The 12,441-nt window shown below is 42.6% G+C and overlaps 1 protein-coding gene across 3 annotated transcripts in view; it reads left to right on the top strand.

Moving 5' to 3' along the window:
- Positions 1–5,697, top strand: part of LOC147443820 (extra-large guanine nucleotide-binding protein 3-like) — a 46,110-nt gene extending 40,413 nt beyond the window's left edge. For all 3 annotated transcript variants that reach the window (XM_086526618.1, XM_086526619.1, XM_086526620.1), the window contains 2 exons: positions 4,083–4,252; positions 4,838–5,697. In XM_086526618.1, the coding sequence (XP_086382744.1) occupies positions 4,083–4,252; positions 4,838–5,420 (753 nt within the window). In that variant the 3' untranslated portion in view covers positions 5,421–5,697. The remainder of the gene's footprint in view (positions 1–4,082; positions 4,253–4,837) is intronic.
- Positions 5,698–12,441: the final 6,744 nt, after the last annotated feature.

Genomic DNA, 12,441 nt, shown 5'->3' with positions numbered 1-12,441 from the left:
CCCTGAACATGGACAATCTGGAAGTGAAAATGTGACAAGATGTTAGCCCATCGCATCTGCTTTTCCGAAAGCTGCTTTTGTGACAAGAAGTAGCATAAACTCTGATGATCAGTGAAGACTGTAAAATGGACTCTGAGTACGTAATGTCGCCACTGAGTAAGAGCATGGATCACTGCCAAAAGCTCTTTCTCATAAATCTGTTCTGTCAATTTTGGCCTTGAAAGTAATCCGCTTTCATAGGCAATCACATGGCCTTCTTGCATAAAGACCGTTCCCAGACTACGACCACAAGCATCACAATATACTTCAAATGACTTTTACAAATCCGACAAACAATACTGGTCCAGTAGTCAATTTCTCTTTCAGTGTCTGAAAGGCAGTCACCTTTGTGGATCCCCACGAGAAAGGGACTTCTTTCTGTGTCAGAATGTACAAAGGGGAAGCTACCTCTGCAACTTTTTGAATGAACTGCCGGTAGTAAGAACACAAACCCAAGAAGCTTCTAACTTCATGAACATAATTCAAATTGGGCCAATCACGTATAGTCTCGATCTTGGCCGGGTCCATCTGTACTCTTGCTGCTAAGACGATGTGTCCCAAGAAGTGTATCTCGGGCAAGAAAAATTCACTCTTTTTGGCATTGATAACTAACTTGTGATCTTGCAATGCGTGAAAGACCTGTAGCGGATGATGTCTATGTTCTGCTTCATCCTTGGAGAAGACTATAATGTCATCAAAGAAAGTGCGGACAAATGATCTATACTCTTTGAAAATCCTATCCATCATTCGGTTGAAAGTCGTTGGAGCATTGGTAAGGCCAAAAGGCATCACCAAAAATTCATACAAACCGAAGCTCATCCGAAAGGTTGCCTTGTAGATATCTCCCGACACAATTTGGATTTGATGATATCCGCTTTTCAAATCAATCCTGCTGAAACAAGAGGATTCCTTAAGTTGGTCAAGAATATCATCGATCCTTGGAATTGGAAATCTATTCTTGATGGTGATTTTATTGAGAGCTTTGTAATCAATGCACATTCTCCAAGATCCGTGTTTCTTTAAAATCAACAACACCGGAGAGCAGTAGGGTGAAGTACTTGGTTGGATAAGACTCTTTTCTAGAAGGTCTTTCACTTGGTTCATAATCTCTTTATTCTGGGCTCGGCTAACATGATAAGGTGGCCGGTTCGGTGGTGTGCTTCCAGGAATCAGATAAATGGTGTGATCCTCAAGTCGAGATGGGGGCAATTTGCTTGGCAGGCCCTCAGAGAAGCAATCGGCATGAGTGTGGAGAATATCTTGGTGTTCTTTATCAAGTTCAGACATGTTCGTTCTGTGTTCATCATTGACTGGATTTCATTAATTTGGAAATGGCTGAAACCGATACAATAGGGACGGACTCGCCCTTCAATTTTACATCAAGTACAATTTTTCGGCCCTTTTCATTCGTCAAAGTTGCTTTCTTTGCTTGATAATCGACCACGACGTTGTTCTTATGGTACCAAGGGACTCCTAGGAGGACGTCACAACCTTTCAAGGGCATTATGTAAAAGTCCTCGTGCCCCAAATACCCCTGACAATGCAACCGAAGTTTGCCAATGATAGGTGTAATGGCTATGTCCCGTCCGGTTGCCGCTAGAACTGCCTATGATGGTGGTCCCATCCTATCGGTTGAAATCACGAGCCATGCCGCCAATTCGGGTGAAATAAAGTTGGCCTTGGCTCCTCCATCGAAGAAAATCAGGGCTTCTTGATCAGAGGTGCTTTACACATGCTGCCTTCCATTGTCCATAGTTTTGATTCTTACCTGCGTGACATCATTTTGGTCTTGATCTGCAGCATCACCTCATGGATTGTTGGGAAGGCTAGATACACACGTGTTTTGACTCACAGCATCACTGAAACATTTCAAGCCCGAAATGTTCTACTCTCGAAGCTTGGTGTTTCACCACGAAACGTTTCAGTTTAATGTTAGAGCACAATGAAACGTGGGATCATAACGTGCATATATGGATTTTGGAAGGCCCTAAAGCATTTCAGTCTAATGTTAGAGCACAGTGAAGTGTGGGGCCAAAATGTGCATATATGGATTTTGGAAGGCCCTCAAATCTAAGACTATGGTAAGTTGCTGTTAGTGAAATAGCATATGTTCCACTTGATTAGTCTGAAATGTGTATATATGGATTTTGGAAGGCCCTCAAATCTAAGACTATGGTAAGTTGCTGTTAGTGAAATGGCAATTGTTCCACTTGATTAGTGAAACGTTTCACCTGTTCGGACCTGCTGAATCACGTTTCATGGTGACCTTGGTTTTGAGTGCCACTTTTTCCATTATGTGTGGTACCTCGGTGCATATATCCACGAAGGTACTGAGGAATGCGTATCTTATCCCTTGTCATCCTGGATCGGACACGAGCAGGCCAAACTTAGTTGGCGGCAGAGTATTGGCTGCAGAAAAACATTGTAGGTGGCCTCGCATGTTGTCAGAGACGTGGCCTAGATTGCCCGCCCAAGTTTCCAAAGACGTGGCCAACCACAGAAGCAAGCGTGCGAACACAGCTGACAAAACTTGAGCTTTTATGGGCAGCGGGAAAGCCTGAGACTTTACCATTTGGCTACAGCCCATTTGATGGGAAGTGAAGGCAGCTTGTTACATATCATCAAGTGTGACATGAAGCAGCTGCCCACACTTCCAAAAAGGAGGTGGGCGCCCGCCCCAGTGTGAGAGGGGCCTTACAGAAAAATGAATATGTTAGATGATCTCTGAGACTCATTATGAAAACCAAGAAATAGTCTTTGGTCATCATTGTATATTTTATGGACAATTTTTGGATCACTCCTTTGCGGTGATTGGCTCTGTATATTTATCTTGAGGCTGTGCCCTTCAGATCTTTATTTAAATGTGAAGATTTCTCTTGCAGCGCTACTGCACACTTTGCGTAGTCAGTGGGATACATCAGCAGGCTCTTCTAGGGTAGTGGAGGAGCATCGTGAATCATTTCTCAGATGGTGGTTTCGCGCCGAGGTTGTTCAAGTTGGATGTACGGGACAACTTACACGCTCGGTTCTGTTCCATGAACTATTATATTTTGTTTACGACTTGTTTGACAGTTTTCAAGTCAACACTGCAGCCTCTGTTGACCGGCCAAAATAACCATTTTTGAACATTGTGGTTATCTTTTTTGGCCGTGTTTGGGCTCTAGCCTTTTGAACTTTTTACTGTTTATTCTTTAAAGACGAAACTCTAGGCTAAATTAACAAGTCTTCTATTTTTTAATTGTACGTAACGTCCATGGTACGTCATAATTTTTGTAGTTTGATCAATACCGCACGTCTTTGTACTTGTACTGATTGTACATAAGGGTACGTGTCAACCTTGTTTCGTGCTTCAGTATTCCCTTGGTTAAAATTGAGAATGTCAAACCCCTTGGTTAGAATCTGTATGGAAACTGCTGAACCTAAGCATGGACCAGGTCCACATCACTTGGCACTCTGCACCCTCTCAGTGGTTCATTTTACACTCCTCACACGTGCTCGCTTGATATACACAAAGCTCTTCCTCACTGATTTTGCTTACAGCCCTCACTTGCTGACCGGTTCACTTGAGCATCCCTCGGTCTACATATACACTGTAAACAGCTCCTTTTTCCGCAAAAAAGAAAAAAAGGGAAGAGAGTTTGTGTGTGTGTGCTGTGTAGAGTCAATTAGGAGCAAGTTGGTAAAGAGTTTTAAAGCGAAATCTTGATGACTTCATAGTGATGTCAAGTCTCAAAAGAGCATTGCACACAAATGAAGAAACTTAGATGAATTGCTTTGCTTGAGCCTTGATTTCACCCCTTCAAAAGGAAATCACATAAATATGGGAATAAGAGATCTCATGTTTGGGCTTTATCCCCAATGCTGGGGCTTGCTGTATCAACATTCTTTCAACAATGATTGCGTCAAGAGGGGGGCTGAGATTATGTGTTTGACCAGTATGTTAATGGAGTTCTTTCATCAGAAAACCTTTCATTTCTTGGGTGTATTGAAATGTGGAATTAAACAGCAGCACAAGTAAGGATTTAAGGCCATTTGTTGGGCAGGTAGTATCCATCTCATCAAATGATTATTCTCCTTTAGATCGTGACATTCTTTTTGCTGAAGGCGTCACAAATGATTTTGGGCTAGCAGAGGTTCAATTTTGCATTGAAGAAGAAAGTCAGGGATCAGGGCCCTACGCTCAGAGCTTGGAACAGTCTCTTGCAGAGCCCAGGTAATACTGAATATAACTTCACTGTTTTAGTGGTTATGAAACCTGATTTGAAAATGTTTTTCAATTGAGATCATTCTGGAATAGCATAGCATCATTGTCAAGAATGTCAATTTACTTTGAAGGTTTGTGTTCTCATAGTGTCTGTTGTCTATCCAATATGTCAGGTGAGTCTGTATTAGCCATTAATTATAGGGAAAATTACCAAAATACCCTTGAAATCTAAGGGAATTCCCAAAATCTCAAAATATTCCAAAATATCTCTCATATTCTGTTAAAATTCCCCAAATGGGAGCAATCCATCCAAAATTGGTACTAGGGTATTTTGGTACTTTTTGAAATGTGAAGGTTTTTTTTGAGAATTACCACATTTCAAGGGTATGTTGGTAATTGCCCTATCTAAAAATATTTTTAGCTGATTGGTTTCCTGTCAGTGATGAACATGGGTGTTATCAATTATCTTGTTAGGATCTAGTGCTGTAGCTCTTGTTAGCCTTGTCGCATTGTTGAATCAGTCTTCTTTCTCGAGGAGTAAGGACTTGCTCCATGGATTACAAAATTGTGTCACCTGTCTTTGGTCCGATTTAGGTATCACCTTATCCGGATAAGCAGCAGTGGAAGTACAGATGGTTGCAAGTTGTTTAAGATGTTTGATGACGTACGAGCGGTTTTATTCTGTGTTGCATTGGACTCCTACGATCAAATGTGGCCTAATGGAAATGAACCTCTTCAGAACAAAATGTTGTTGAGTCGTGATTTATTTGGAAGCATCGTCAAGTACCCTTCGTTCAGGGACAAACCAGTGGTCCTTTTCTTGAACAAATATGATTCCTTTGAGGAGAAGATATCCATAGTCCCTCTCACTACTTGTGAGTGGTTTTCCGACTTCCATCCAGTCAAGAGCTCTACTCAGACTTCGTCAGCGTTGGCACAACAAGCCTACACATACGTTGCACACATGTTCAAGAAGCATTTTGAGATAGTCAATCCAGGTGGTGGCAAACTTTATACATTCCAGTTGAAGGCTTTGGATCGATCATCAGTGGGTGCGGCCTTGCAATATGTGAAGGAGATACTTGTTTGGGAGGATGTCAAAAATCAGGGTGTACCTTTGACTTCATGTTATACTACAGAGACAAGCTCTCTTGTCATTCAAGCGCAGAGAAGGTGATATGTGCTTCTTGTTTACATACGATCGTTTGCATATTATACTGTTTGAGATTGTACATGAAGCTCCCAAAAACACTCACAGTGAGGAGATATAGCTAACTTGTAAATGTATACTTTCCTAGTGACATCTTGGGCGCTTCTCAGTGAGCCAGAGGGATGCTGTTATTTATTGGGAATGGATGTTTCCTTTGGCTCACAAGAGCAGCTGCTGGTTTTTTATTTGGAGATGACCTTTACTGTCGTCCTTTCTATAAATTACACTCTTCAAGTTTGCCTTATGTGCATTGTATATAGTATTTCCTGCTGAAGGATTATAAGTCGGCAGAAGGATTTCAATCTAAGGGCAAGACAATTCTTTCCATCAGATTTGTGCATGCACATGTGGAAGAAAGAACAACTTTACTTCACAGTCTTCGAAAGACTCGACCGAAGAGACAAATCAACATACATGTGTGGTATATCCTGTCATACCATAGAAAGAAAAACTAAGCTGAAAGACTTTAATTAACTGATAAGCTGATGCTTGGACTCAATCTGCAGTATAGAGTTAGAGGGGATGGTACTTTGGATGACGACCATGATGGATGAAGGATGGAGTTCTACTGCTGGGGCTTGTAAGGCAAAACTATATATGCAATCCAGCTAGCTCTTCCCTGTACTATATTGGGGGTGCAGGGGCTGAACTTGCCCTATGAGACAAATCAATGTACAACTGTGGTATCTCCTATATCATCCCAAACAAAGACAAAGGGAACAAACATATGATACAGACTAATTAACAATCCGGAGTGACCTCAAAGATCTAGGTGACAAGTCTTGAACTCAAGACCTTTCAAGAGGGAATTGGGATAACCAGTCTACCATACTTTGGTGAGGAGTCCCATGGAATCTAATAAGTGGGACGAAAAACTCTTATTGGAAGGCTGTCCTCAAAAGTTCTATCTGATGGACCTTTTATAGACACCATATATAGTTAGTCAAGGTAATTAGCTTGTGCATTTGCATGAAAAATTCTTGGATAGTAGATACTAGTACATTTCTGCATCTCTCTCTCTCTCTCTCTCTCTCTCTCTCTCTCTCTCTCTCTCTCTATTTATATATATATATATATAAAACTTCATACAGCAAAAGAGATGGAAGATCTCTGTTAGCTAATTCTCTGATAGCTATTCCTCTCTAGAATAGCCAATGGAGATCTTGCATCTCTTTTGCTATATGTCCATGTATGTCTACCTCCATTTCCATATTTTCCTGTGTGAATGATACCTTTGAATTTGAGTGCAAATGGAGCTCATATAAGGCATGCACACACATGGTTATCAGATGATCGAGCTTCTCGGTAGTCTCCAAGGCAATAGCTACGACCCCTCAAAATTTTTAGCTGGTAAAGAAGGCATGTGACAAGCCGCATGTTTTGTGTATTTGGCAAAGGTACAGTTGAATTAGGAGGTTCTGAGGGGGAGACTCTATAAAAGAATTTTGTGCAAAGATGGAGATGAAGATGGCTAAATAACGGCACTACATAAATAAAAAAATCAAGCAGCACAAATTAGAAGACCCAAATGATACAGAGCCTAGTCCGTCTTGCATAACTCTTTCAAACCATCCATATTGCAAGCTTGGATGTCAAAATTTCCTTAGGTCCCATTGTAAGTGTATGGCAACTTCTTTGTTGCCATGTATTTTGCAAAAACAATACACAAAACTTCACTCCATCAACTGTATGTCAGTGACTCATTTTCTCTTTATAAAATTATCCTAATGGTAATTACATTTTTTCTACTATTGATGTTGACGTTTTGCATATTCATCAAAGTCTACAGAAAAAAATTTGTTCTATTTTTACCCCAACTATTTTTAGAATAGGGGTTTTGTGGTGGTTTGGGGGGCGGGGGGGGGGGCGGGGGGGGGGGTTGGTTGTGTGTTGGCATTTTTGGGGGCATACCCGTAAACCTGTACACTTGTGAAGGTTCTCCAAAAACCTCTGCCTTAGTTGGTGCTCATCTCTTGTCGAGTAGTGCTTGCTTCCATTCTTCAAAGAGTTTGTGTTTGCCTATAGATAGTATCCACTCACTACGTTCCCGAATGAGTTCTTCAAATGTGGTTGTTGCAGAGTTTTTTTTTAATACTTGGGTTCCAAGTTTATTTGAGATAGCACAAGCTGACAATTTGTGTGCACACTAGAGTGGCTTGGTTATTGAGAACCTTTACTCCAAGAATTCTTGAGAAAGCGGATCTTCCAAGTCCTTTGCACCTATTTGTAGATTTTACCCGTGAGACGCCTCATGGTTGGGTAGTCTCTCAATAGATGGAGGGGGTCTTTGATTGTTGCTGTATATCCTGAACATAGGTTAGTGCCTATTCCCCTTGCTTTAACTTTGATCGCTGTTGGAGGAGCCCCCCACTACACCCTCCAAATGATATCCTCATTATTCTAGGCCAAAGAGGATCCCAAATGTTACCTATATTTACTGTCCATTTTGCTTCCCGCCACTATAGTCTCCACTGTTTATTAAGTGGCGAGAACCAATTTTCCTTGTAGCAAAGTTTGATGTAAGTTCCCTTTATTTGAGGTAAAGCAAAATTCTTGTCCCTTGGAATCTAGGATTAGTCTTACAAATATAACAAATGAATTGAAGACGAGGAAAGATCAACAGACTTCAAGGCAAGGTAGTTGATGAATACGTGAAACATAATTTTCTTTGCATCACAAGCTTCTTTTAGTATTTCTTTACTTTAGAGTTGCGATTTTAGCAAGGTTTTTAGTTTTAGTTTTATAGTTCTTATAGGCTAATAGATGCTTTGAATATGAGCTCATGTGATTAGAAGTTAGAAGCAGACTTCTAGGTTATGGGCATAGGATCTTTGTCGACAATTTTTTCAAAGGCTTTGTGAAAGAGCATCTTTTACAAAGAAGCTAGCTTGGTTGGTTAAGTACTCGTCCTCTGTGACCTGGGTCATGGGTTCGAGTGCGGGCCTAGACTGCTGATTGTACAAGAGGTCATGCCCATAGTATTTGAGAAGGCGACCATGGTAGTCGCTCACGATGCTCTCTTATAACACCACGAGTGGGAATCCCCGTGGTGCTAAAAAAAAAGAAAGAAAGAGTATCTTTTTAATTTAACCTCACCTAGAAGGTGATACATAAGTCCATAAAAATGGGCTACACACTCAGAAGAGTCATATTAGCGCATACTGGCGTCTCGAAAAGATAGTCAATAATCAATATGTAGAAATATTTCCCCTTATTGCCCTCCCCCCTCCTTGCCCAACCTGTCTCCCCCTGCTTTCCCCATCCTCAGTCACCTTGTCTCCGTTCCATTGCTTCCCTTGCTGCTCCTACCGCATAGGCCCCCCTCTTCCCCTTCCTCTTTTGCAACTCTGCTAGACAAGCTTTTCTTGCCTACCTACTTGGTCAAGCACAGATGCCACTAGGCACAAAAAGCGGCATCGATATATATATATAGAGAGAGAGAGGCTTCGATGTGTGGAGAGAGAGACACAAGAAGTTTTGGACAAATTCTCACAATGTTTCCCACATTGTGACTTACCTCAACATCATGAGCTTCTTTGAGGGAGGCACCGCATACCTAGCTAGGTACGCTTGGGGGCAAGGGACCGCCGGCCCCCCACCGCGGGCCGGCGGTCCCTTGGTCCCTTGCCCCCAAGCGTACCTAGCTAGGTATGCAGTGCCTCTCGAGCAGAAGCTCATGATGTTATGCATTGTATGAAAAACATTTGAGAAAGACTCTGTTGTCCTACATGAGAAAATTTCCAAATCTTCTTGTTTGTGTGTGTGAGAGAGAGAGAGAGAGAGAGAGAGAGATGGATGAAATGAAATGTTATATTAACGTCTTCAAGAGACAAAAGTGACCTATGAGACTAAAAAGTTACAATTGGTGAATCTTATACAATGTAACAAGTACAAAGAACTAAAAAACTGAAACTCAAACGAAATAGGTGGGCAAGGGTGATGGGGTGAGGATTGATATAATGGGTTAGCGGATAAAAAGTTATTACAAAGATGGATATAGATGATAAAAGTAGGGAGGGAGATTGCATGAGAGAGAGAGAGAGAGAGAGAGAGAGAGAGAGAGAGAGGGGAGGGAGGGATGATAAAAATAGGGAGGGAGACTCCATGAGTGAGTGAGTGAGAGAGAGAGAATCTTACAAGATTCTCAACAACATTTAATTTTCAAAATGTGTACTGCATAATTTATTCTCCCATTAGTTGCGCTTTCCTTGGCTGTCAAGGTCGGGGGTGGGGGGCAGTGGATCTGGGCCGTGCATCCACTGTCCATTATATCAAAGAATTCTAGCTTCAGCCACCATATGAACGCCAACTCAGCCTACGTAATATCACCACCTGCAACCCAATCAGATGCTCGCAAATCAGCATGCAGAATGGGCTCTGCTATATTGACACCTCAGCAATGGGAATCTTGTTGCTGATTGTGTGTTGAGAAGCTAACACGTCAGTTGTTGGAATTGAAGCTGTGCACTATATTGCTGTGTGACAGAGCATCAGGTTTGCCACTTGGCACAAAGCTAATGGCCCCCCACTCCCCCGACCATTGACGGCCAGGAATGGTCGTGCACAGACCATTCCCATAATTAGTGCTCCCGGCCTCCGCCGGTCGCCCTGATTAGTGGGAATGGTCAGTGCACGACCATTCCCTACACCGTCAAGGTCGGGAGTCAGGGGGCAGGCAATCCTAGCCCACATTACTGGATAGAATCAACGTGGAGGGCTACTCGATGCATGATACCTGAGCACGCAGAATTTCAGGGGTGCAGTCAACCAATATCAAGTGTCCAGCTCAGCATACAGAATCATCGCCTTCCTCCTCCAATCATTGCGAATTATCATAGCCAATTATTGCATGGCAAGTCAGTCCTCGGAATAATTGCATGTGCGCTCCAATGATTGCACACCAAGTGAGCGCAAGAAATAAGGTGAGTCACTGAGTCGGTGGCTAGCGGCAGCTGAGCATTGCATGCAGGCGACGTGATGCTAATTGTGGTGGGGCCTGCAGCAGGCAGGCTAGCACAGAGGCCACAAGGGGTGGACGTACAGGGAGAGTAGTCGACTTGCAGCATCACTGTCCCACTGTCATCTGCCTTCTTGCTTCGCATCGAGCCTCGCATGCCTATTGGGCCTAGATTCAAACCCAGATGCATTCAGGCTTCGAGTGCTAGCCTACGGAACTTCTGTGCCCTTTGAAAACTAAAGTGCACCTTGGAAAGTAAATGCCTGCCCCCCCTTGCTGGCATTGGTGTCTGTCAACGACGCCATGCATGCACTCTGGGACTCAAGAGCCTCCAAGATCGAAGCCCACATTGGTGGGCAAGAATGAATGATTGAGCTTCTTCGATGTTGTCCATGACTTCATCGTGTGCTTGGAACCTCTATTTTGCAGCGCAACCACCTTCCCCGGAGAGAGAGAGAGAGAGAGAGAGAGAGAGAGAGAGAGAGAGATCGATCAATGCTTTCATGCACACTGGAGTTACGAAAGCCTTCCAATTTTCCCATCCAATGAGAAAGGGAATTTTGTATGTTTGGGAAAATGGTTCTTGACAAACACTGGGCCGGGCAAAGGGGAAAAGGAGATATTCCATCACAAAATAGAGAAAAATAGTGTAAGATTTGAGAAAATAACTTGATTTTTTAAATTTTCCTTTTCGCAAATTCAAGAAAGGGAATTTTGTATGTTTGGGAAAATGGTTTTTATCGAACATTGGACCAAAGTTGCTGGGGTCAACCGTCGGGGTGCCGTAGCAGGTTGTGGGGGCGTCAGCTACTACTACGGCATGGTGAACCAAGGTAGGCCAACAACTCATCTTAATATCGTGCCGATTTAGATTTAAAAAATACCGGTTGAGAGCAAGGAGAAAAGTAAAACTTTCGCTCCAAAATAGAGAAAAATAGTGCAAATTTCTATACTAAGGATAATGGGGGAGGGAATTCCGATCCCCCCCCCCCCCCCCCCCCCCCCCGGACACATGGCAGCACCACGTTCATCCGGCAGACTCAAAGGCGGGCTGAGCGCGCGCGTGCACACACACACACACACACACACACACACACACACACACACACACACACACACACACACACACACACACACACACACACAGAGCAGACTCGGTGTAGCCTTCACCTGCGTGCTCGGAAAGAGAGAGACAGGTCACAGGGATTGCCTGCACCTGCACGCTCGGAGAGAGAGAGAGAGAGAGAGAGAGAGAGAGAGAGAGAGAGAGATGATTGACAATTGACAGCTAAGCTTCTGGGTAGTGCTCGATCTCTTACAGGTGAAACCCTCAAGCTTATTCCTTTGATTGATTTCACCCATTTCAAAATGAATCTATTCATCATTACAATTGAAACAAAAAATTTGTATGAATGTCTTCTCTAGGATAGAATAAGAGTACAAACTGAAGCTAGGTAGCTAGGACCATTTTCTAGCTCTTAACGTTTTTTGTGGAAAATAATCCATATAATTGTGTCAAACCTTATCCTTTTCGATTCCTCCCAAATCTCAAATGCTTGAATATGCATGTCTGGATCGGCTTTTCTTCCTCCCTTGAATGGTGGTGGACTAAGTTTTAAATATTTCTCAAATCTCCCTTTATAATTAGGTTTTTTATTTGGGCTCATTTCGGTCTCCATTCACACTACAGATAGTACTGTGCATGCAATTTTATCAATTTGTGCAAATTTTTTGTTAGTGTCGTTTTTTGCATAACAGATCCCTTACAGTCTTCAATGGTTTGTGTTATATAGCATGTGTTGTTTTCGCTTTGTTTCTCCTCTTTACGGGTAGTTTTCACATCAAGTGCAGCATTTACCATGGCTGACAACAACACAGATGAGTCTAAGATGTTTGCTTCTCAGGATAGATTGGATGGGGACAATTACCCTATGTGGGCTTATATGATGCAACATGTCCTTGTGTCAAAGGGTGTATGGAATATTGTGCAGGGCATTGATGTATGTCCTGGTTCTAAGGATGTAGGCGATG

Source organism: Adiantum capillus-veneris, chromosome 13, assembly GCF_014529385.1.
Source record: "Adiantum capillus-veneris isolate H3 chromosome 13, ASM1452938v2, whole genome shotgun sequence".
NCBI classification, from domain to species: domain Eukaryota; kingdom Viridiplantae; phylum Streptophyta; class Polypodiopsida; order Polypodiales; family Pteridaceae; genus Adiantum; species Adiantum capillus-veneris.
The sequence above is the reverse complement of the archived record's forward strand: the minus strand, read 5'-3'. Positions and strand labels throughout refer to the sequence as shown.